General features: G+C 40.7%; 1 protein-coding gene across 4 annotated transcripts in view; it reads left to right on the forward strand.

The window, feature by feature from the left end:
- Positions 1 to 26,962, forward strand: part of CHD7 (chromodomain helicase DNA binding protein 7) — a 191,545-nt gene that overhangs the window by 91,838 nt on the left and 72,745 nt on the right. For all 4 annotated transcript variants that reach the window (XM_038579376.1, XM_038579377.1, XM_038579378.1 and 1 more), the window contains one exon: positions 13,919 to 14,349. In XM_038579376.1, the coding sequence (XP_038435304.1) occupies positions 13,919 to 14,349 (431 nt within the window). The remainder of the gene's footprint in view (positions 1 to 13,918; positions 14,350 to 26,962) is intronic.

Below are 26,962 nucleotides of genomic sequence, written 5' to 3' on the forward strand. Positions count from 1 at the left end.
GGGTCCCTTCCTTGCTTCCCTGAATTCAGCATGGTCCCCACTAAAAGTGTCAGTACACCATTTCCAGGTGAGAGAGCGTTGCTTTCCTACGTGCTTTCTCATGGGCTTGGGGCTCATGCTGAACGACTTCTGGCTTTTATCCTTTCTGCCTTCCCTTGTTCTTCCCTTCACTGTCACCTCTCCATGGTTTATTTGGTGTGGATCTACAGCTCCAGAAGTGTAGCCATTACTATTCTGTACATACTGAGATGTTTAATAAACATTATTTTGTGACACATTATATTGAGCAGAGGTTAACCTTAACTGTGGGAAAGCCTAGTAGATGTTACATCTCTATGAAATGAGATTATGTAGTCCTGGAATACCATTCTGAAAGTTTCCCTTTTTTATGGGAAAAGTAAATTGTATACTTTAACATTTTGTTATAGTAATTCTGGTATGTCTTATTTAAGTTTGTGCTTTCTAGTGTAGGTTTTCAGATCAGCTTTATTTCTTTTGTGTTAATCTGAGAAACTTCCTTAGTGTTTCCTTCTGAAATTACCTTCATTTTCCCACTCCATATTTACAAATACTCATTTCTTTTTAGACGATAGGAGTTGTTATCATTTGAGCAGGACAAAGTCAGATTTTAACAGCAGAGACCTGAGTTGTGGAGTTAGAAGGGATTTTATAAATCAGCTCATCAAGCTGCTGCTTCTTATAGATCTTGAGAATCATGATGGTCTTCCCACTTGACTGTTAAAGTCCCACAGAGTAAATTGCCAAAACCCAACCCTAATAGTGAGTCCTCAGGTCCATCCTGCTGTTCTTCCTTCTAACAACTTGTCTAAAAAGAGCTGCCAGAACAGAAAGGAATATACCCAAGGCCGCGTCTGGCAGTCTTTATGTAATGCTGGTGTACTCAGTGGGGGCTGCAGACCCATGTAACCCTGAGGACCTTGGCCTCTGCCTGCCCTGCCATTCCTGTTAGTTTGGTCTTTCCTGGTCGAGGCAAATCATTCTGCATCCGTTTCCTGTTTGCCAGCTGTCCCTGGAGATGATGATGGTAACAGATACAAAAACTTGTGAGATTGTTCCCAAGATAATTTCTGTTTACATTTCTGAATTTGCTATAATAGAAGCGAATGAGAACATCTTTACGTTCTTGAATTGGAGAAGTGGTTAGTGTTGGACTGACTAGACGTTAGATGATTATTCTGTTTTGCAACTATGGAGCTTATTATCCTAATAGTATAATGTATCCTAATGTTAAACTCTCGTGAAAAATCCCCACCCCTTTGTTTGCTGATGTTCTTTATCACTGAAACATATACCATCTTTATTGGGAATAATTATCTGTTCCCCCAAAATTGTACTTTAAAAGAGAATATCAAAATATAAAAACTTATATCTTAGGCACAGATGAGGATTTTGTCAGAAGTCATCTCAAGTTATGCATTTTCAAAGCAGATGGACTTTTTCATATAAATAAGTTAAAATGGAAGCAAATTACCGAAGTATAAATTATTATATAATAGCCTCATTGTAGCATTTTCAAATTGCTCAAATACTTTCAAATAGATACAAGTATCTAAAAACTGTAAAGAAGGCTGCTGAATGGTTGTTGACATTAAGACACAGAGTAAATCACACAGTGGTTTAAACTAAAACAGCTTAGTTCAGAGGGTACTGCTGTTTTATAACCATATTTAAAAATTTGTTCCTCTTTTACTCCCTCAAACTGAGTTCAGGGATATAATGGATCCCATTATAGGTAAAAGGTCTGTGACTCAGCCATCGAGCTACTCAAACTCTTGGCTGTTTTAATTGCCACCATTAAAGCTTTAGTACTTTTATCTCATAAAAATAGATATCATTGATGTAAAATGTGTGCCTGTTGAAGATACATTTGTACCTCTGCCCTGATGGTTAGCTAATCATCCATTTGTGTTTGAAGTTAGTTAGGTTTTTATGCAGACGGGAACTTGACATAGATCACTGATTTGTTCAGATTTAGTAATTTAATCAAGAAAAAATTCCATGTAGTAATAAGGATAATATCTAGCTAGAATATTTTCCCAAAAGAAACTTTGTTTTGGTTTGCATTTTAACTACACTTAATTGATGGAAGGATGGTGGACTTTTAGCAAGCTTAGTCCTGAACCCAAGAGAATAATAGTGTTTCTCTCATTCAAATGCTTGTGACTTCAGCAATTCAAGGGAAATATAGGAGTCACTTTCTGTGACACATCTGTGTAAACTTAACTACGGTAATTGGCAGTATTTCTCTGCCCATCTTCTGCAAAGGGGAAGATATCAAGGTGTAAAGGAAACTCCAAGAACACAGCAGGAGCTAAATGTTAAAATGTGAAAAGCTACTTTGTTCTGGGCTTTTCCCTCCCATATGCTAGGGAGTCACAGTCATTCATTATTCATATTGCTGTGCACAAACAAGGTAAAATGTACTCCTCTAAAGGGAGTACATCTCAAAAAAGTTTAAGTTTCCAATCACTGTGTACATGCTTATTTCTCTTGTAGTATAAATAGAATAGCAAAAATTGGTGGGGCAGTTCATTAAGTTATTTTCTGTTCTGCAGTCGTAGTTGAGGAATTGTATTCAGATAAGGAAAAAAAATCTGACTTCATAAAAGGGACTCAAGTCTAAAACAGTTCTAAAACTAAAACCTACCCACACAAAGGATTTGTGAGCTAATATACATAAGCAGGCTTCTATTCTTGCCCAGCTGTGTAGATTCAATTATAATAATTTTCTCAGTTGCATAACATTGCTGTTTGTTTATTACTGCGTTATTAGTCAGTGAATGAACCTCCCTCTTTTTGACCCCTCAGCAGTGTTTATAAAATACTTAATTGCTTTGGTATCTTCTGTTTCATGTGTAATTCCAGCTGGAAGGAGTCATAGGGACACCATCCCCTGTAAGTGTTAAACAGACTGTTTCTAATGTACAGTAAAGTTTCTTTTAAGATATCAGGAACCTTTAATATTGTTTATAGTGCAGTTTCTTACATTTTTTTTTTACTTGAAAATGGAGTGATTTTCTTATAAAAATCCTTTCCCTGTGATGCTCTCTGTGGCAGTTGACTGTGGAAGAGTGTTGGGCTCCAGTTGGCTTATAGCAGCCACATTGTCTGTGTCCTCTGGGCTCATCCCTTCTGAATGGGTCGTCCCCCCCCAAAATTCCTTGTCACCTTATTCCCAGCACTCCCTGCTGTTACATCTAACTGCTTCTTGGAAAGACTTCAGCAGAAGTGTGGGAGCCGCAGGGATTAGGCAGCAGCTGTGATGGCTGAGATGTAGGCTCTGCTGAAAGGTTGCCTGGGTTTGACCCGGATTCCTCTTTGAACCAGCTTTTTGTGACCTTTGGCAAATTTATTTATCTCTCTGTGTGCCTTGGTTTTTCCTATGTATAAAATGGGAGTAATTTCCTAAGGAGGTTGTGAGCACAGAAAAGTGTTTGGCACAGATGTTCTCAGTCTTAGCATCAGCATCACAACAGTAAAAAGATATACTGGGGTGCTCTCTGTCTTTGTGTGGAAGGGTCAATGTCTAGCATGAGAAGAGGAATCATTTGTTGTTTACTGCTGTGTAATGAATTACCACAAATTTCATGGGTAAGACAATACCCCTTTCTTGTCTCCTAGTTTCTGTGAGTCAGGGTTTGAGCATGGCCTCACTGGTTCTCCTGCTCAGGGTTACAGCAAGGCTACAGTCAGATGCAAGGACTGCATTCTCATCTGGAGTCTTGACTGGGGAAGAATCTATTTCCAAGTCCGTTCTGGTTGTTGACAGATTTCATTTCCTGTGGCTGTATGATGAGGGGCTTCAGTTCTTGCTGGCCATCATCTGGGGCTGCCCTCCACTCCTAGAGGCTGCTGGCAGTTTCTTACCATGGTGGGTTCCCCACTGTGGTTCCCTCACTCTGGTCACTTGCTTCCTTGGTCCCAGTGACAGAGTGTACCTGACCCTCAGGGAAAGTCCGCATCCTCCTTACAAACCTCCTTAATTAAGCCAGGCTTATCCAAGAAAATCTGCCCTTTGAGTAACTTAAAACCAACTGATTTGGGACCTTAATCAAACCTACCAAGTCCTATGACTTTTGCCTCCTTCTCTTGCCTGGAAGACACAGGTCCCCTCTACAGTCAGGAGGTGGAGATCCTATGGCTATCTTAGGGTTCTGTCTCCTATAAGAAGCAAAGGAATTTTTATAGGACCAAAGTAGTTTATCATTAAGCATTTATTGCCAACTAAATTTGCTAGACTCACAGTCTCTGAGTTATGGAGAACTTGCCTGCCTAGACTGTGTAAATTAGCTTTATCACTGAGCTCCTTATAAATTTTGTTCTATTTGCATTTCTACACAAACCCTTGGGATTGGCCAGTGTTAGATAAAGACACTTTCCTATCAGTCTACTGAAGTTTGACTCTTTAAATTCATAAGAATAGCGTAGTAAGTTACATTTAATATTAATATTTATAGAGTAGTTGAAACCTAAATGCAAACTTGGTGTCAGTTGCTTTTCCAGAGCCAAACTGCATACGTTTCACCTTTCCAGTTTAAGGATCAAACTTGCTGTTGGGAATACCAGTGATAGCAAAATACAGTGTAAGTGTACGGTAAAAAAAATTTTGAAATGGACTATTTTTAGGATGTAAGTTTGATCTTCATCCTTAAGTGTCTTTGAAAGGATTTATTTCTGCAGAACAGTTGACCACCCTGGAAGCACTGTTTGGTGTTTTGCTTTTTGATCCCTGGTAAATTGGGTCGCTTCAGGTCTAGAGGTCTGCTGCCAAATTCAAGCCTCCAGATACCTCTTTGAGAACAGTTTGGACCTAAGAGCTAACTTGAAATACGGAAGGCAAATGCCCGTGAACTGGGAATTTGTTCCATAGATTCTCATTCATTGATATTTATTGAGTAGAGCCTACTAAGGAAAAAAAAAATGTGAAAAAGTAAGAGAAAAAAAGAGGGAAAGGAGAAACAACAAATGGACTTTGTTAAGGCCCCTGAGCACATTCGTTATCGTTTCTACTTTTTACTTCTAGAAAGCAATGTCTGATAGAAGATAACACTTAAGGATTTACTGCTGGAAGGAACTAAGAAATTCAGAACAAGAGGCTGGAAGTATGACTGTATCTCAGACTCTGCTAATGGGTTCATATTTCAGTTTGCTTGTTGCACCTCAGGTGTACCATGATGCCCACATTGCAGACCCTGTTTTTTTCTCAGGGGTTTTCTACGGGAGGAGAATGGATGTAGTCTTCAAGGGTGGACAGGCCTGCTTCCCAGAGGGGGCTGCCCTTGTGCCTGTAGCCCAAAAGACCTACAGAGTTATTCACCAGTACTGTGCTAGGGTTTGAATTGTGTTACATTTGTGGTGGTTTCTGTTTCTCCCCTCTCCACAGGAGCGATAGGTTCTGTTGGCCCCTCTCCATTTCTCTTCTATCAGAAATACTTGAGAGGAGATTCTCATGATCAGGAATGCAGTCTGATTACCTGTATATACTTTTTGGAAGGCTAACACATGTAAAAACATAATTCAAGTCTTGTATAAACAATTAATGCTAATTTTTCCAAGCATTTATGAAGCAATGGAGGTACATCAAAAGTATGTTCAGTTTACATCAGTTCAACTCTATGCCCTAGGGGTGTGTGTGTGTGCGTGTATGCGCCTGTGTATAAACACGTTATTTCAAATATATGGTCTTTACATGCAAGCCTACTACTTCATCTGGTGCTTTTCCTAAGAAGTAGAATGATGTGTTACCAAACTGGGGAAAAGAACTGTTAGATTTCATGAAATATAGTAGATGGAATTTAAAAAATGCATAGAGGCTCTTCTTTTTAATTGGTTTTGGGGGATCCCTGGGTGGCGCAGCGGTTTAGCGCCTGTCTTTGGCCCAGGGTGCGATCCTGGAGACCCGGGATCGAATCCCATGTTGGGCTCCCGGTGCATGGAGCCTGCTTCTCCCTCTGCCTGTGTCTCTGCCTCTCTCTCTCTCTCTCTCTGTGACTATCATAAATAAATAAAAATTTTTAAAAATTTGGTTTTGGGAGAGTTTTCAGGGCAGGGCAGAAAGTGGGCTTATTTTCTTCTAGTTCTGGCAGACTGCTGACTCCCTGGGACAAAGCAGATTGGTTGAATTGAATTCAACTTCTATCAAACAGGGTGATTCTGATATTCAAACAGGATCATGTTCATAAACAGGAATGTAAACGCCAGTTCTTATCCACATTTTTATCTTTGGGAGAAGAGCTAGTGGTTTTTGTAGTTTTAGTTTAGAATTAAACTAGAGTTCTCCTCTGATCCCTTGAAGGCAAAAATCCCAAATTTATATTAAATTAAGTCCATTTTAACCTGTTGATTAGGGTTAGGATCTTAAAACTAAGGCCTTTATGGTTTTGGAGGAAGGCAGCAAGCAGCTTCCTGGGCTTGGAGAAGCCCTCATCACCCTGCGGGCGAGCCCGATCACATTCACTCTCTGGCTTGTAGCTGTCACATCAGGGTGATGATTCAGGGTTGGCCCTTTCCAGCTCTGTCACTTTGGGTAAGTTCATCTGAAAGCCTCAGTTTCCTCAGTTATAAAAGAGGAAGAATACCACCCACCTTGGCAACTTCCTGTGGTTATTATAGGCAGTGAAGGAGAAGAGGGTTGTAAAATGTACATGTAACTGTATAATACCTGGTTTAAAATCATCATTCAGTATGGTGTCCTGGGACGGCTTCAGGACTTCCTGTCCGTTTTGCTGTCTCTCCCTGAACTACGGGGCTCTTCCCTGATGCTCTTCCCCACCACCTTGAGTCGGGCAGGTGGAGGCAGCCTTGCAGGTACCCAGCACTGTTCCGGCCTGCACACCTGTAACCCTCCGGCAGCCACCTCGTGCGTCTGCAGTAGCTCCCAGCCCAGTGTGACAGCCTGCTCAGAACAGAGACAAGGAAGGGGAGATGGCCAGAAGGGCAGTGATGGGGTGGCAAAGAGTGAGGTATGGTGGACAGATGCCCTATTCTCCTCTGGGAGGGAGTCTGCTGCACTGAGGGTCTCTCAGATACTTGGAAAGGGTTTAGCATCAGTGGAATTTCACTGCTGTGTTACCCTCATTAAAGTGACAGTGGAAATACCACAACATAGTGCTTTACACATTAAAATTGCGGTTTGACAGTTCCTGTGGTATTGTTTACTCCTAAATACATAGAAGATGGGCAGTATTCAATATCTAATGTAAACTATTTAATATTAAATGCAACATGATTGCTTGGCTCATTATTTTCATTATTTTGGGCTCTACTTAAATTCAAAATGTGTTTATAATTTAGATGCTATTAAAGTGGTTCATGTTAATTTGTAGCTATTTAAGATTTTGTTTGTATGGCACAGATTAAAAACACAAGCAGAAGACCAAAGTTTTGGAAATGGCTTCAGATGATTTTAAATGAGATATTTTAGCAGTAATTAAAATTTTTAGTTCTAAAATTTAATGGTTCTGAGGCACTCATAAAGATAACTTATTGCATTATAATATTTCAACATTCATTATATTTAACTTGGTAATTATCTTGACTGTATAAAACAAAAATTATACAAGTCATCCTTATATGATTATACCAATATTCCTATTTTATTCCTTCCAGTGACTTAAATTGAACATAAAAGAAACTGCCAATTCAGTGAGCCATTTGAGCACATTTTATATAAAATTAGGTTTGTTCAGAGAGTCACATGCTGTATTATGAAACATTTGATAACCGCTCTTTGAAACACAGACAGCCACATGCACACACATACTTTCCCCACCCAGAGGAGCAGATGAATTTGCCCTGCTTCAGCTAGATCAGTATAATCCAAAGCATATCTTAAAGAACGTTTTCATCCAAGATATTCCCAGAAAAAAGGGATGCAGGGATTAAATACTTTTAGGACACACTGTACATTATCCCCTACTCAGAATGTAGTAAGGCCTTGGGGTTTTGTAGTTAAAGAAAACGATTTATTTGGTTAGCCCAGAATTCTCTAAACTCATGTGACCTGCGTCATCTTTACATGTAACACTTTTTAATACCCAAAACTTAAGAACTATTGTTTTATACATTTTGCCTTCTCAATTCCTGTGACTAACAAGCTTAATAATTATTCATTTGGGTGATTTTGTTCATAAATGTACTCATTCAATAAGTCATCATTCCTGGAAATTAAGAATGAGCTGAGTAAAACTAACTGGCATATAAAATTATGGCTTGAATTTGGAGCCCTGATTGTAATAACAAATTTAGTCAAACAAAAAAAGAGTCCAACCTTTGTCTTCTTAAGAATATTTTTATACTTATTTTCTATTTTTTAAAAGATTTTATTTATTGAGAGAGAGTGAGAGCAGGAGAGAGAGGGCACATAGAGGGAGAAGCAGACTCCTTGCCGAGCAGAGAGCCTGATGCGGGTCTCAATCCTAGGACCCCAAGATCATGACCTGAGCCAAAGGCAGATGCGTAACCAACTGAGCCACCCAGGTGCTCCATACTTTATTTTATTTTATTTTTTTTTATTTTTTTTTAATTTTTATTTATTTATGATAGTCACAGAGAGAGAGAGAGAGAGAGGCAGAGACACAGGCAGAGGGAGAAGCAGGCTCCATGCACCAGGAGCCCGATGTGGGATTCGATCCCGGATCTCCAGGATCGCGCCCTGGGCCAAAGGCAGGCGCCAAACCGCTGCGCCACCCAGGGATCCCATACTTTATTTTATATCAAATAGTCATAGTTGGGATCCCTGGGTGGCGTAGTGGTTTAGTGCCTGCCTTTGGCCCAGGGTGCGATCCTGGAGACCCGGGATCGAATCCCATGTCGGGCTCCTGGTGCATGGAGCCTGCTTCTCCCTCTGCCTATGTCTCTGCCTCTCTCTCTCTCTCTCTCTCTCTCTCTCTCTGTCTCTCTCTGTGACTATCATAAATAAATAAAAAAATTAAAAAACAAAAACAAATAGTCATAGTTGAAAAGTATATTGCTTGACCATTAGAACTAGTATCCGCTCCTCTTGGATCTGCTCCTCCATTAACAGGGCTTCACAAGATTGCTTGTCATACATTTTTATGTTTTCAGTTACCTGATCTCAGGTATGACTCATTGTTCAGGCTGGGTCTATGGAGGAAGTAACCTCTGCCCAGCACCTGGGTGACTTTCTTCAGGAAGCCTCCCTAGTGTCAGCCTAGGTCAAGTGCTCTGCTTTCCCCCTGCCAGTACTGTGGCTGGCTTGTTTACTGTTACATCTCCAAATATTTGTTGAATAAATAAATTAATTGGGCATCATATATTGAGTGCATCTTCTTTTTACTAGTGTCACTGGCAAGAAAAGGATATTAGAGTCTCAACTGGACAGGACTTATGGAGCCTTTACTAAACATACTTTTGAACCCTGTAACGCTGTTTTGGCTGAAGATTGAGCTTCAGTTTTCATATTGGAATTACTTTTTAAAAGAATGCCAAGGGATCAAGAACCCAGGGAATACTGGAAAAATGAAAGTGAAGAGCATCGATATGAGGTGTTTCCAAAGCCATTAAAAAAAAAAAAAAAAAAAGGAAACAAATAGTACTTTGCAATTTTTTTTTTAAAGATTTTTTATTTATTCATGAGAGACACAAAGAGAGAGAGAGAGAGAGAGGCAGAGACACAGGCAGAGGGAGAAGCAGGTTCCATGCAGGGAGCCCGACGTGAGACTTGATCCTGGGTTTCCAGGATCACACCCTGGGCCAAAAGCAGCGCTAAACCGCTGGGCCACCAGGGCTGCCCAGTACTTTGCAATCTTAAGGACTTACTATTTGTATTTTTACAAATCATTGGAATCATAGTTTAGTGTGTTTTAGGCTTGAATTTGTTGTTCCTTCAGCCTTACGTGGCCTGCAGCTTCTCCACCAGAATCTCCATTTCTCTAAAAGCACAAGAACCTCCCTTTAGCTTTAACTTGCGGGTAAAGGATGTGTCTCCCAAAAGTGTCCTCTTGCTCTTGCCCAGTTGGAAGTATCTTTTCTATATTCTAAAGTAGCATTTTGATTTTAGGCTTGTTTGTATCACTCAGTGAATAAAACCTTCATCCGTCTGTAGGTGCCCTACATTACAGAATGTTGTTAGTTTGCAGATATGATTTGTGTTGGAAATGCTGCACAGTGTTAATATCACGCAGCTCACTCCTGTTCCTTGACAGTGCTAGCAGGTTGAGGCTTTAGGAATATAATTAAGGCAAAACATGAGTAAATAAGGTAGCTTTTAAGCCAGATAAAGCTGGTGAATGTTAGATGAAAAGCATACCTGAGGTAAATGAAAAGTTTCTTCTTATCTACTTTTTCCTTTCCTTGGGAAAGCTCCTGAGAATTTTAGGTTTCATTTGCTTTAAAGGTAAGAGAAGGATTGCCCTCCCTTCCTTCATCTCAGCTCTCCTTTGGTTAACTTTGCGTCCTATCTGTTCTGCTGTTTTACATATGGTGACTTGTTTGTGTGTTTGTGTAGTTTATACATTTTGAACAATGGAGTTAAGGATAAAAGTGATTATCTTTAATTTATGGTAATTTTTTGGACAAGACACAAACACGCTTTGAATCATTTTTATTTACACTTTAAGTATCAGTCATTCTATTTTAGTTCCAAAAGTCCACGGCATAGTCCTTACTATTCCAATTATGATAGAAAACATGTGGAAAGTCTGTCCCATAGTGTGTATTTAAAGATATCTTTGGTATCTAACATTCTCCACGTTTGCTCTAATAAATGAGAGGTTTTAGCAATGCCCTATATGGTAATATCAGATGTTAATGGCATTGATTACCTGTCAGGCAGTGGGAATTGATGGGAAAATGTCCGCTGTAAAATTAAATAGCATTAGGGAAGACTGTACCATGCATGGGGCAGGGGTGGGGGGTGCATGGCTGGGCCTGGGAGACTTTGTCAGGGTATTACTGTGAGCTCCAGGTTTTTTCCCCCACATGATTAAGGCAAGCCATCTGTTCTTTGTTAAATGTTTACAAAAACAGCTTTTCTCTAAAAGATTTAAGGAGATGTGGGTCTGGTAAACACTATAATATTTCTGAGCACCTTTTTCACCCTATCTCATATAGTACCAAAACATAATTCTGCTGCATATCAAACAGGATTAATCCCTTTTTTTTGTATTTAATCTTTATGTTTTTTTCCTTCTTATGGAAGATTAAATGTTTTAAGGGATACTAATTTATGGCTTCATTTATTACTGAAAGGAGCATCTAAAATCATTTGTATGCTAAAATGTGTAGATAAATTTTCACTCTTTTTGTATTAGATGTTCTGTGCTTTTTCTAGTCCATAAATGTGTTCCAGGTATTTCTCATTAGAAGCTATCACTCTGTTACTGGGGTTAATGCCATGCAGATTAAAGCAAGGTACATATACCTGGGATTAATTCACCATTCTAAGCTTTAAGCTTTGTTTACTGGTAGATTTTTCTCTTTCCTTCCCTTTCCAGGAAATACTTTTTCTTCCCTTTCCTGAAAAATAGTTTGTCCCAAAAAAGTTTGATCTCTAAATCTCTTTTTTTAAAAATATAGCTTTTTCCTTTTTATTTAACATTTGAAAATAATATGTAACAACTTAAGCAACTGAAGTTTAATCACACAATTAAACCAGACACTCTGAATTCTCAGGTGATGGTAACATGGACAGCACCTTAGTTGGCGTATTGAGAGTGTGTGTAAGGGAGAAGTGTGGGGCACATGGTAACTTTTTCAGTGTTTGGCTAGCTGTGCTCTTCCTGTGTGGAAACCTGCTCATGTGGACTCCCACCCCTGTGCTCTTCCTCAGACTTCTGCCCCTGCTTCTTTCTCTTTCTGTATAGCTTTACTCTTTTTCAGGTTCATCTTCTTTCAGCTGTGACTAGGAAAGAGCAATATGTATTTTAAGATTTTCCAATACCATTGGATTTGGAAAGAGACTTTGGAAATCATCTAACCCAAACCTTTCACTTTGTAGATGAAGAAAATGAATGCTGGATGAGTGAAATGATTTTCCACTGGTAATAAAGCTAATGGCAGGGCCCAGACTAGAATTTGTGTCTCTTATCTCATAATTATGGGCTCCGTCTCATATACTAGTGCAGATGGAGAATGTGGGGTTCTTTATTATGTTTTTATTAAGATTTTATGTATTTATTTTTGAGACAAAGCAGGTTTGAACGTGAGCTGGGGGAGGGGCAGAGGGAGAGGCAGACTTCCTGATGAGCAGGGAGCCTGATGCTGGACTTGATCCCAGGACCCTGGGACCATGACCTGAGCTGAAAGCAGACAGTTTAACTGACTGAGCCACCCAGGCATCTATGTGGGTTTCTTTAGTGACCCTGGTAAGCTTTTTCAGGAAGTGATGTCTTAAAATTTGGGGGTCTGTCACTGAATACTTTGGAAATCAAATGAAACCCATGGAGCCTTTCCCAGAAGGATGCCCATATGTAAGATTTCAGGAGAAGCAGAGAGTCCAAAGAACACTGGTTTAGAAAACCTAAATTCAAATCACAGCTCTGTCTCCTGTTGTGTGACCTTGAGTGAACACATTGCCTCCTCAAACTTTACTTCCTTTCTGTAAGATGGGGGCAGATTGCCACATTTTTGTTGTGAGAGTCAGGTGAACTGACTCCTGAAAGCACTCAGCTCAATACATGGCATGAAATAGATGCTCAGTACTATACTGGAATCTAATTTAAAGTACCCTGTTTATGGTAAGCTGTAGCTTCTGGGTTACTCTCGAGTCTTCTGCAGACCTGGACCTGGGCTCTCTTGCCTCCTCCTTTTTGGAGGTGATGTGGTCAGAAGGGTGGGCCTGTAACTTCTTGGGCTCAGCACTAGAGCATCAGCGTCCATACTCAGTTCCTAATTGGGGCTGGTGTCAGGAGTGTAAAGTGCTTAGCACATGCCTGGCACATAGTGAGATTGTTCAGCAAACACTAGCTGCCATTATTGTTGCTGTTTCTGTTATACTTACTCTTAAGTATCTGGAGAAACAGATGAAAAAGGAAAAAAAAAAACCCTGAGTAACATTTGCAGATACAACATTTTAAAGTATTTCGTTGAAATACGAAGGTTCATTAGATATCCGAATTTACAGTAGAGATGATACTCTACCCCTGTGCTGGTTTGAGCTGTCTCTGATTTCAGCTGACCACTCAGCACCCCATCCTGATTGTTGGTATTCTCTACTGTATTTAAGCCCGTCTCTGGATACATTCCTTGTGAATATCAAAAATATCCTGCAAGGCTTACCAGCTCAACTACTTGGATTTTCTGTTCCTCAGTGAAATGTGAAAATGTAAAGCTTTAGTAACTTAAGAAAAACACCCTCTGCATTTCATATTAGTACAAGAAATTTAATGAATCTGAAGTCACTAAATTTGGATATGTATTTTTAATTTGGTATTTTCATGTCATTTAAATCAGAAATGGCCTGTACCATGGAAGATTTGTGTATGATACTTGGATTTCAAACTTTCACAGTACCTGAATCGTACAGTGCTCTGTATACCTGTTCTTGTTAAAAGCGGCTTAATTATATATCTTTAATAAAAGAATTCCATTTAAATTCGTTCTTTGGGCTTAGCTTCTTCCACTGTTTGTCATTCACCAAGACCCACACATGGAGGGGGCTGCTAAGAAATGGACAGCTAAATGAGAATTATTTTTCTTCCTGAACTAAAATTTTTACTGTATTGCTTTTTTGTTGATGTTGTTGTTGTTTAACTATTTACGTAAAAGCTTTCTTGTTTTTTAGATGAGAGAAAAAGGTAGATTTTAAAGTATATAGTTGGTAAAATATTTGCTACTTTGAGTATAAAGTTTCAGAAGCATCAACTACTAACTTTCAGTTCCTTTCATCGATCTGAAGAATGATAAACTAATTTCAATTCCTATTTGTGTCTCTTAGCATTCTCCATCGGAGCCCTTTCTGGAGAAACCAGTGCCGGATATGACTCAGGTTAGCGGACCGAACGCTCAGCTAGTGAAGAGTGATGATTACCTGCCGTCCGTAGAACAGCAGCCACAGCAGAAGAAGAAGAAAAAGAAAAACAACCACATTGTTGCAGAGGATCCCAGTAAAAGTTTTGGTAAAGATGACTTCCCTGGTGGGGTTGATAACCAAGAACTAAATAGGAACTCACTAGATGGGTCCCAAGAAGAGAAAAAGAAAAAGAAAAGGCCGAAGGTAAAAAAAGATCCGAAGGAACCGAAAGAACCCAAGGAGAAAAAAGAGCCCAAGGAACCCAAGACCCCGAAAGCCCCTAAGATTCCCAAAGAGCCAAAGGAAAAGAAAGCAAAAACTGCCACGCCAAAACCCAAATCCAGCAAAAAGTCAAGGTAGGCTGTGGGCAGAAATCACCCCCCTCCAAACAGTGTAGAAATGAGCACCTCAGTCACAGCCCTTGAAAGGGGGTGGGGGTGGGGCAGAGGGGCTGCACTTTGATTTTTGCCATTGGGTTCCTTTCTCTGATACCCAAACTAAAAAGTTAAGAGTTTTGTTTGTACATTCTGAAGTTTAGGAATCAATTACTATAAACTGTTTGTTTGGATGGTACATTTTAGACTTCATTGGGTAAAAAGTCTTTGTTTAAAATCATTTGCGTGTATTTTTGTGAAAATTCGTCACTGAGCAAACAGAACCAAATTACCAGCTTAATTATTTGTAAGCCTAGACCAGCAACCTCATTTTCAAGGACAATGCAAAACAGGGAAAGAAGGATTACAGAAGCAAGATAGGTCACTATATTTCACTAAGCGTTTCAGCCCTGTTTCCCAGAAGTTGAAAGAGGAGAATTAATTCTCTCCACTTGGCGGAGTAAGCCTTCCAGGGGCAGGGTTGAAATGCTAGTGGGCAACGTGGGAGAAATCAAATAGCAGTTATCCATTAGATATGCATGCAAGATTAGCATGCGCTTTAGCTTCTAGGAAATACCCTCCTCCACTCCATACTTCCCTCTGTACTTCCCCCACCAACTCTGACCCCCCAGAAGGCATATTTACTCAGTAAGAAAAGCTGAGAGGAGAAGACATTGAAGACTAATTTTTTTCATTTGTACTGAACATTTCTTACAACTGTTCTGAACCAATTCCAAACATCTGAATCTATTTTTCAGAATATGGCTCATGTTAGAAAATATAGTTTCCAGATGGATGTATGGTCAGACTTGGTTAATCTGAACCTGTTTGCAAACTTCATTAGAAAACACACTCCACCTCCTACCCCCATGTGCATACATATACACACACACACGTGTGTGTACACATGCATCCTCAGTTCTGTGACAGACATGCTTGACCTGAACTTTTTGAGCTCGCTGGCCTGTAGTAAACCTTTGTCTTGTAGTCTTTCCTGTGTGTGTATGTGCAGATACAGAGAAGAGATGATTTCTGTGAATACAGAGATGTCCCTGCAAAGGAAGAGTGAAGTCGGATTTTCAACTTCTGCTAAAAATATCTATATAACCCCAAATAGGCTATTTTATAGAGTTTTGAAAGTTTATATGATAGTCATTTAAAAATTTTTGTCACCGGTACTTTTTATGGTGCCGAAATAACTGAATTCTATTCAATGACTCAATCTTATAGATAACTTAATACTTGCATTTACTTAGGAACATTCTTTGATGCCTCAGTATGTGGTTTCTTAATTGAAAACCTTTATTTTTTCCCCTATGAACACCCTTCTAAACCCACAACCCATTATGAATTTTGTTTTCATTTACTTAAATATTTCATTAAATACTTATTCTTTGTAGGTACAGCGTTAAGTGTTAGGTTGTGAGCAAGAAAGATGTGGTTAGAATTTCAGTCTGACTTATCAAGGGTTTTTTAGAACTATAATTCCCTAAAAGCTAAGTATTGTGGTTTTGATTAGGTAGAAATGTGCTTATTTTTTTCAAGGAGAAATTGCAGCAAAATTGTAAAATAATGTTTTATTATTATTATTATTATTATTATTATTATTATTATTTTAAAACTTGAAATGTAAGAGTCTGTGTGGGTTGTTGTTTTTTTAAATTTTATTTATTTATTAATGGGAGAAGCAGAGACATAGGCAGAGAGTGAAGTAAAGCAGGCTGCATGCAGGGAGCCTGATGTGGGACTCAATCCCGGGACTCCAGGATCACGCCTTGTGCCGAAGGCTGGCACTCAACTGCGGAGCCACCCAGGCATCCCTAAGAGTCTGTGTTGTAAAGAACCTTCCTAGAACTCAGAAAATATATCACCAAGACTAGCTTTAGCCTCACAGTCTATCTGCCTTTAGGTTTGTTATCTTTAATTTTTTTAATCTGGCACCTAATGATAAACGTTGATTAAAAAAAAAAAGAAGAAAAAACCTGCACTGTGTCTTGGGTCTTGTCATAAATTTCCAAGTATATTATGTTCAAGTCCTGAGTCTACATTGACCTAGTCTTGTCTTTTAAAAAACATACTTTAACCTATCCTTGTCTCTTGTGGGATATGTTAGGGCAGATATTTAAAATGAATGCTGTATTTAACAGTGAAACTTGTTAAAATTTTCCCAACAACTGTAAGCAAGTGTTAGGAACTTGTTCTGGGCACCTGTGCTGCCTTGGTACAGAGAGAGGCCCTATCTTTACCCACCAGAGAAAGCTCCAGTGTAGGTCTCATCTGCATGCTCCCAGCTGCTCATCCTGAGATTTGAATTGTCTCTGCAGAGTAAATTTTTGGCATTGCTGAATCTGAGTAATGGCTCTGCATTAGTCACATGTTCTTGGTAGGAGAAAGGGCATGTGATTATTTTCTCCCAAGAAGAGTGTTTGGTACATCTCTCCTCCTCTGTGTTGCTTTAGACGAACAGTCTCAGTGAATGCCTCCTATAAGTGATAGCTGTTTTTCCCCAAGTGGTATAAAAATAATTGAGTAGAACATTTCTGTTGAGTGTGGAGATGTGCATGCAGAATGGGGGCTGGTATAACGTGGCCAAGACTCAGGCCATGCTGAGGGGGCCTGGGGATATTCGGCCCCGGTGCCTTGACCACTCGTCAGGCCATTGCTGGTTTATAACAGAGTGTGTGAGAACATTCCTGGGTGGCTTTCCTGTCATCGTTGGTCAGATGGGGCCGGCTGTCCAAGAATATGGTAATTGAACAGAGATTTTCAGTAGATTAACAAACCAACCAACCCACTTTTTTGTTGAGCCAGTTTCTATTGGCCAGATGAATGGAGTACGTCAAGTTGTGGTCTTGTGTTCTGCTAAGTCTAGGAAGGAAATAGCATCCCTGAAGCACAGATAAGTGGAATGCATACAACTACATGTAAATTCTGAATAGCATAGCAGAATAATTATGTAAATTGAATATGCAGTGATGAAGGTAATAGGGGGTTTGGGTTATGTTAGCACTGGGGTTGAATTGCCATAGCAGTTTGCTTTTAAGCACTGGAATACAGCAGTGGCAATTTTGTTTTGCAAAATGTTATGTGATACCAGTTATTTCCATTCTTGAATAAGTTAACTTGATGAATTTGTTTATACAGAAAATAATTTTCCTACAGAGGGTTGAAATAGAAGGGAATAAACAGAAGTAAAATGAAAAATTTAGTGTAGAACTACTCACACATCTTTCCTGTTCAGCCCTGTATGCTGTATCATTAATTGGTGACGTTCTACAAAGAAATGTGCTGCCCTCTGTGCCAGTGGTGATGGAAGTGACCCACTGGTGGTCTGGCTTGCTCTGCATTATGTCTGTGGCAGGGAGAGAGCTTGTTTTGCATCATTCACACACTCTTGGTAATAAAGGACATTTATAAAGGGTGGCTGTTATCAGTGGGCTGATTTTGTGTGCCTTGAGGATGTCCTTCTCACTACCTGCCGTTCTGCTTCATTCTGTAAAGTGGATTGAATTTGTGGCTATGCCCAGCAAACTGACCCTTTTGGCAACCAAAATATGATTATATTTGTCTTGTCTATCCAGGATAACTAAAAGAATCCATCCACAAGCTGTTACATAGAATGGTAGGGAAACAGAAAAAAATGAGCATTTCAGGAAAAGACATTTAAAATCTTAAAAATGAGAAAAATGGGCCTCATTCCACTTTTCTATTAGAGATGTATCTTTCTTTCCTCTTTACCTTGTATGTTAAATATATATTTTTCTACCCATTCTTTTTCCTAGTGCTCTCCCCAGGTGTCCTTATAGCTTTCAAATATTGGCAGTAAATATTGAAAATAAAAGCTAAGACATTTGTGGGCTGGAGGGGATGCCATTTTGCATATGGAAGGATTCAAGTAGCTGAAATAGGAGGATTTGCATTCTTCTCTTCAATGTGTTTTCTGTTGTGTATGCACGGGCCTTGTGAAATGAGAGAGAATTTGGAGGAAGCGCTTCCTTTGAATGACTCTTGAAGGATTTAGTGGTCCATTTAGCTATATAAAGATTCTTTGAATGGACATAAAGAAGGGAACTTGGCCAAAGATTGTGACTTGACTAGTGAAGCACCAGTTAAATGAAGCCGTGGAGATTTGCTTCTGGTGCAGCTTCCTTGCTATTTTCCAACCCCCCCCCCCCAACATTTAAAGTTAGCAGGAAACTAAAATGCACCTTCTAAATTAAGAGTGATGAATTATTTTATTTTAAAATGGACAGTCAACATACTGCTCTTATTTTTCAAAAACACGAAGTACCAAAACCATGTAAAGTGGGTTTTTTGTTTGTTTTTTTTGTTTGTTTGTTTTGTAAACCACACTATCATTATCATTAATATTTATGTGGTAACTTTATTCTGAGGAATTTTGCTTTTCAGATGTTGTTTTCTCAATTCTGATCTAAGAAAGTAGCATTTTAACCCACAGAATATTTTTATTCTGCCAACAAGCCCAACAGCGGTGTAGTTTTGGTAACCTAATATATATTTTACAGTGTGCTCTTCTACATGTAAAATTTCTCTGTAGAGATTAGACACAAAAGCAAACCATTAAACTAGTTTTATTTAATAAGTACACAAAACCTGGAGAGTCAGATACCTCTCCCTCAGGTATTTGGTAATAAAATAAATTAAACCCACAGCTTTCCTTCTGCTTTTTTTTCTTTTATGTTCCATGATTCAATTTTGGCCCACAGCATTGGATAATTGGAAATACTGAATTAAGTATTTTGGACACTCTGCAGAAGAGGGCACAGATTTTTTTAATGTATGACCACAAAGTGGAGTGTTGAGCCCTTTCAGTATTGGAGAGGAGCAAGGGAGAGAAGGTGCCTGTGGGCATTGTGCATCTCTGCTCTCTGGTCTGCCCTGCCAAGTCTGTGGTTCATTAAATCCAAGCTGCAGGTCAGGGATGGGACCAGCTAGACGCCCTCTTCTCTGCTGGTCTCAAAGGTTATCTTCTCTTTGAAAGAGGCCCATTGGACTTTTTTTTTTTTTTTTTTTTTTTAAGATTCATTTATTTGAGAGAGCAAGAAAGCATGTGAGCAGAGGGGAGGGGCAGGGGCCAGAGAATCTGAAGCAGACTCCTGTTGACCACGGAGCTGGTCTCGGGGCTCAGTCCCACAACTCATGAGATCATGACCTGAGCCGAAGTCAAGAGTCGGATGCCTTAACCGACTGAGTGACTCAGGCACCTCGCCATTGGGTCTTTTTAATTAGAAATCCTTTTTTCCTTTAGGATGGCCGTCTCAGTCTTTCTCTTGCCAGTGATAGACCACATTATCATCCTTCCTCTATCTGATTTGTTTTAAATCAGCTGAATGAGCAAGGAGGGAGTAGTTGTCAGCCACTCTTTTTTTTTTTTTTTTTAATTTATTTATGATAGTCACACAGAGAGAGAGAGAGAGAGAGAGGCAGAGGGAGAAGCAGGCTCCATGCACCGGGAGCCCGACGTGGGACTCGATCCCGGGTCTCCAGGATCGCGCCCTGGGCCAAAGGCAGGCGCTAAACCGCTGCGCCACCCAGGGATCCCCTGTCAGCCACTCTTTAGCACAGACTGTACTACCATTAGCCACGTGTGGTTTGGTTCATAGTCCTTGGGGGAAGAGAATGCCCAACAACATGGACCCTTAAAAAGCAGGTCTTGCTAACTCCTGCCCTGTGCTAGATGCAGGACTGGACCACACTGGTCTGCAAAAGTTTGTTTCTGCCTGTCCAGGGAGCTGGAGTGGACTTGAAAGTGGTGGCTGGCTGCCACTGTGGTTGGATGTGGGAAAGGGTGGCATAGACTCCACCTCCAGCTCTCATTGCACCCATCAGATGAAAGTTGAGAGGCAAGGAGCTCAGGGTGGTAGTGGAATGTTAAAGGGGGATTTTTCTGGAGATACATTCCCTTGAAGACTTTCTTTTTTTTTTTAATTATTATTATTTAATGATTTTATTTATTTATTCATGAGACACAGAGAGAGAGGCAGAGACACAGGCAGAGAGAGAAGCAGGCTCCGTGCAGAGAGCCCGACGTGGGACTCGATCCTGCGACTCCAGGATCACGCCCTGGGCCGAAGGCAGGCGCTTAACTGCTGAGCCACCCAGGGATCCCCCTTGAAGACTTTCTTAAGTGGAATCTTAGGGTGGAACATATGTTGTCATTGAACATGTGGCTGTGATGTTAGAATTGGAAGATAAAGAGCAGAAGAAATCATGGGCTTAATTTTTAAATAATTATTAAAAACTATATACGAAAATGCTTTTGAAAAGTATGAAGACCTATACAAAGGCAAAATTTATCATTTGATATACAAAGATCTTTCTGCTAGGTGTCTTCTGCCCAGGTAAGGGCCCCTTTGAGTCTGGGTACTGTGCAAAGCCACCCTGAGAACATCATTAGCCATCTAAAACACCAACCTTCCCTTTAGCTTCTCAGAGAAGTCTGCGTGGCCTAGCTTTAAAATGTTATCTAGGAGAGGGGAACTCTGGGTGGGTTCCCACTCTGTCTGGGTGGTTCAATGCCTGGGTGGCTCAGTCGGTTAAGCATCTGCCTTTGGCTCAGGTCACAATCTCAGGGTCCTGGGATTTAGTCCTGAGTTGGGCTTCCTGCTCAGTGGGGAGCATGCTTCTCCCTTTCCCTCTGCCCCCCACCCCATGCTTTCTCTGTCTCACATTTTAAAAACATTTAAAAAAATAAAAATGTTAATTAGGGAAAGTTATAGGTAGCACCTGATTAAAATGTGGATGAGCAGCATGTCTCATTTGTTGTATTGGCCATGCTGGCAGATCAGAGAAGCTCATTATGAATCTAGGGAATGGGGTTCTAACTGCCAGACTTAGACCAGTATCCCCTTTCCAGGATCATGGGAACGCTGTGGCTAAATAAGAGTGGCATTTTCAGTACATGCACAAGGAACCACATCTGTGCCCTACTGTTTGGCACTTGGAAGAATATGCTATAGTAAAAGAGTGCTTTTTGCATCAGTTTTGTAATGTCTGATTTATTCAGTTCTTATGTTGCAGAACAGTGCCAGGCAGTGTCATATAGCCACAGTGGCTAATGTTTATGTTGAGCTTCTGTGATGAGATAATGTATTAACTAACTAGTGTTCTTTTCCATGCTACTGGAAGATCTTAATTCAATCCATAACTCAGCAACCTTTAGTTTTTCGATGAAAATTCTTGACTGCATGATGAGTCTTTTTCCCCCCATCTAGAACATATTCATTGTATTAAAAATGGATTTGGCTCCTTCAGGAGGCTTTTCTATCACTCTTTTCTTTTCTTTTCTTTTTTCTTTTCTTTTTTCTTTTTTCTCTTTTCTTTCTTTCCCCTCCCTCCCTCCCTCCCTCCCTCCCTCCCTCCCTCCCTCCCTCCCTTCCTTCCTTCCTTCCTTCCTTCCTTCCTTCCTTCCTTCTCATTCATTTTTAAATAAGGGGCAACTCTGTAGCTATCATCAAGATAGGGTTCTGGTGGTACTGGAAGGCTACCCAGAGATGGTCCCAAGTAACAGAAGACATTCACCAGCAAAGGTTCCAAAGGCCTGAGGGATACCCTAAAAGGCCAGGCACACACTGGACTCTATGGAGATCTCTATGAGGAGGTTAGATGCCTTCAGACCAGTTCCAGGACTCAGACGTGGGCCCTGAAACCAGACAGGTTTAGCTCTAGTCCTAGCAATGCCACTTCTTGGGCTGAGCATGTAGCCTGTCTGACCATCAGTTTCTTCATCCTTGGAAAGTTCGATTGTAAAATGTAAAGGTAAGGCATGTTGAGTTGAAATATACTTTCATTTTAAATGAAGGCAAGTTAGGTTTCTGTATCTTTTCTAAAAATTTAGCATAGTTAATGTTCTTAAGGAGTAAGAACATTGGTGCTCGAAGAGCTATTTTAAGGTAACAATTTAGATTACATTAAATGTCTTAGAGGTGTTCCAGCCAGTGACATTCAGAGAACTTAAAAAAAAAAAAAAAAAGCCTATTAATTTGTCAGTGAAATCTTATGTTTGTTGTTCAGAAATAAAATAGAATTCCCTCCCCTTCTCTCTCTTTTTCTCTTCTCTGCTCTTCCTCTTTCTCTTTCTCAACCATCTTCAGAAGTTGGGTGAGGAATTTATGGGTAGAGTTTAGGGGCTGAGGGGGCAAGGTACCCACTTGGAGGGAACCATGTGGCACCAGGCTGGCTGAGTTGCTGGGAGCCAGAGGGCATAAGTGTGCAGGTCAAGGGTCTTGGTCACACCCCACCATTCCCACCCGGCTGCTATCTGCCCAGGGTTGCCCTGTGGAGCATCCCAGGGGGTGGGCAGTCTCCAGAGCACACTCAGGCCTTCACCTGGCAAGCTCTGATTGCCTTCGTGGGAAGGAGTTGTCCTGTGTGTTTATTGTGTGTTGCGCAGTTTGTCTCTTTCATCATTAGTTTATTCTGTCACCTGCATTTTATTATATTCGAATTTAGCCATTAAATAAATTTTAGTCTAAGGACTTTCTTTAAACATTTTATTTTTGTTTTGTTGGGTTAAGTTTACATGATGATTTCATATTTTATTTTTAGTTTGACACTTTTAAGCTTTTAGTACTTTGTCTCTTTTTTCTTTTGCGTTTCTTTTTTGAGGTTTATAAACTTAGAGGAAAATCCTCTACTCATGGCGCAGCCTGGGTGGCTCAGCGGTTTAGCGCCGCCTTCAGCCCAGGACGTGATCCTGGAGACCCAGGATCGAGTCCCGCGTCGAGCCTGCTTCTCCCTGTCTGTGTCTCTGCCTCTCTCTCTCTTTCTGTGTCTCTCATGAATAAATAAAATCTGTAAAAAAAAAAAAAATTATCTACTCAAGTTGAAAGACTTGATGCTTTTCTTTCTACCACCATTGGGCCCTTGACTCTAACAGCTTATTACAGTTTTTATTCTGGCAGCCTGGATCTTTTAGAATTACAGCGCACCGCAAACATCCCATGCCAGGAACATCTCTCTCACTTCCCATCCATTAATTTTGATTCTTCATTAAAAAACCTTTTGAGCATATAAAATATAAGGATATCTTTCAATACCTTTTACTCTTCTTCTAAAAGATTATAGTATGACATTTTGGCTTGAGTCCCTGAGACAAATCTGATTAATCTTCATGACCCACGCCTCAAGGTTGATTTTTCCCAGTGTGATGAGAATCTTCACTAACTTACCCCATCTGAAGTGTCTGTCCGAGAACTCCCTCCCAGTGTCCAGACCTTTACTAACCATTTTCTCATCACATGTGGTTTCTTTTTAAACTGCGTTTCTTTTGAGGACTTAGATCCGTAGGCTGATGCTGATCAATGTTTAACTGCATTCTGTTTTGCAATAAATCAGGGCAGCTAGCTAGATATCTAGTAAGTTCTGGCCCTTGGCCTGTTTCAAAGCTTGTACTCATTCTCACCAAAAAAAAAAAAAAAGAAAGAAAGAAAAATTGTTATCTCTGTGCCATGTCTTCAGTGGAATGAGTTCATGCCACCCCATTTTAGGTACTTCCACTTAGGCCTTCATTGCAGACTCTTAACGGTCAGAAGCTGAATATGAACCCTTCAGGGTATGGAATGTCCTTAGCACTTCCCTCCATATAACATGTATTCTCCAAATACAGAGTTTGTGTTCCTGGGTTCTCATGAAGATGGCCTGTGCTTTGATCACACAGGGGACAATTAAAGCACATTAGAGCCTGGTCTAGCAGTGGTGACTTAAATGTCACTAAGCTATGGACGCTGAGCTCATCCAGCTGTCCACCAGTGTGACCATGCTCTCATGATAAAATGTGAAATGAAAATAGAGCTGGTGGAGGGACAGTGCCCTTCAAACTGCTAGCACCCTCCCCAGAATAATGTGCTGCTTCCAGGGTTGGAAGGGCTTCAGGAGTGGGTGGCTCTGTATCTCGGTCTTACCAGCAGCGATGGGAGATAAGTCTGAGGAAATGAAAGAACTTGGTGAAGAGGGAGGGGAAGTATATAGATGTACTGGTTTTGAAAACTTGTGAAGTCTCACTCTATTTTGGTAGCATGTTAGTCCCATTTTACTGAGCTTCATAGCTCTTTCATCATAAAGATAGAATCTGTGGGGTTTTCTGAAAGGAGTTAATGAGAAAAGCACTTTAGAATAGCGCCTGGCATATCATAAGGGCTGTGTGTGTGTGTGTTGTTGTTGTTATTGTTGTTGTTGCTGCTACTTGCGCTCTTTAGTTAAATCGATCTGCTAAAGTTGATAAGGAACATACCTGACCAGGCACTAGGAAAGCAAAGATAAATAGGACACACTCTTCCTCTTTCTGAGTGTAAGGGAGATTTGGAGAAAGACAGTCACACATGCACTCATGTGTACACACACACACGGCTTTGGTCTTGGTTCATTGCAGTGAACCACCATTACTACCACCATATTCTGTGTATTTTAAATATCCCTTGTATGGGGTACACCTTATGACATGTAGGTGGAGTCATCTAGTCTGTTTTGACCAGAAAAGGCTTCCCTGAATGAGATGGCCTGGTCGAGTCTTGCACAGCAGTAATGGAGTTGGGAGGGGAGTGGACGTGGAAGAGATAGGTGTACCCCTTAGGGAGTAGTTCTTTGTGTCTGCAGCATAAAGGGTGGGTGGGGGGTTTGGGGTGTGAGGTAAGTAGAAAAATAATATGGTTGCCAGTTGCAAAAATTGCAGAAGGCCTTATATTGCCAATGCAGACTCCGATGTTATTACATATGGAATTGGACTTGAAGCAGAATGATGCAATCAGGTTTACATTTTTGCTGGTCACTGTGGTGATGTACGGAGGGTGGGTTTGGTTTTGTTTTTGTTTTGGTGGCAGTGCCATGTCCCTGAACTAAGAAGTGTGGGAGGCAGAGCAGGTTTGGGAGAAGAGTGGGAGCAGATATGATTTCTCCAGGATGGAGACCATTTAGGGCCAGAAGGTGAAAGCATTCCCTGCCCACCCCTGGTCTTTCTTGTGATCCCCACTGGTAGGCCAGTGTCGGCTACTCCCGTGAGTGGCTGTCCTGTTAGCTGTTTGAGGGTCTGTCTCTCTGCTAAGCTACTCAGTGGCCTCATTCTCAACATTGTAATGTCAGCTTAAGGGACGTTTCTTATTCGTAATGTTTTCTTACCCCCAATGGGAAGAGCTGCACTGTTTGTGCCTTCCAGCTTTCCAAATTACAGTTTGGGAGAGGAATGTATGGCTGTGTTTTGGCTCTGACATTATAAAAGGTGAGCTTTGAACCTTAGAGGTTTGGAGGTAGACTGTGTGCCTTTCCCCCGGCAGTCTGGTGGTAGGTCCCCCTACCTGTGGGTCCTGCGGGTGACGAGGCGGTGGGGAGGCAGTTGTGACAGGCAAGGTGTCAGATGATACCTGCCTGAACTAGAACACTGGTCATGGGCATGGAGAGGAGCGGCATTGGAGACCGTCTGCTGCTTTGTTCTTCCAACTTGTGTTGAGGACTGTGGATAAAGGGCTTTCCTTCTCCTTGTGTTGCTTGGGGATTCTGTCTCCGAGTCTGCAGTTGATTTGGCCCGAGTGGGTCTGAACCAAGCCAGAGGTTTGGTTCCCAGACGTTCCAGAATGCCTTCTAGATGTGTGTGCATCCTGGCCATTTGTGTCAGACGTTGCCAAAGTCTTCATCCACTATCTAATTTAAACCTCCTAACAAATCTTGGAGGAAGATAGAATTACCTCATTTTACAGATGAGGAGTGGAGGCTCAGGGAAATGGTGTGGCTTGTCCAGGGTCCCACACAGATAAGGTTCTGAGTGACAGCGTCAGAACTTGAACTAAGGTGTGTCTGACCCATATCAGTGCTCTAACCCACCATCCTATATTATACCTCATTTGTTAAAAGAAAAATCCTGACTTTGGCTTTTTTGGGACAGAGTGGTTTTAATATAACACATAGTTGAAAATCCAAATGAGATTACTGCAAACCAGTAATGAAGGCAATTTAGTGATTAAAGTAACTTTATCTTGTCCTTGATTGTTATGTCTTTGGGTGGACACTGAGGATTTTGTAGCTTTTCTGACTTCTTGGCATGTTTTTGATTTGTATATTGATGTCCTGAGAAGATGTCAGCATGGAAATGCTTAGCTGTCTCTGAGCAACGTTAATAGTGCAAGGTCTAATGAGTTTAGAAATCTTTCAGTAATCAGATCTGGGATGAGTGCTTCCCTTGGCTACAGGCTTTCCGCCCCCCCCCCCCCCCCACCACCTCCCTAAGCATTTGGAGAGGTCTTGTCTGACTTTAGCAGCCTTGGAGGTTCCACATAGTTCATTCATGGGAAGGGCAGATGGAAAATCATTAGCACTTCTCTCCTTCAGCAAATTGATATTTCATCAAACCTGGGCTCTGGTGGCTTTAAGACAGTAAGCCTTTTTACTCCTATAGGATAGTTCACACAGGGTGCAGTAACCCCACTAAATTAAATTGTGTACTTCGCTCTGGTGCAGAGAGGTCACCGTGAAAAGCAGTGGCTGCCGACTTACTTTACCTGGCAGTGGTTCAACTCTGTGACAGGCCTACCTCTGATTTAAACAAATTTGAGAAATATGTAAAGTTTTGGAAGCAGTTTTGCACTGA

The sequence above is a fragment of the Canis lupus genome, chromosome 29 (assembly GCF_011100685.1).
Source record: "Canis lupus familiaris isolate Mischka breed German Shepherd chromosome 29, alternate assembly UU_Cfam_GSD_1.0, whole genome shotgun sequence".
Lineage (NCBI taxonomy): Eukaryota > Metazoa > Chordata > Mammalia > Carnivora > Canidae > Canis > Canis lupus.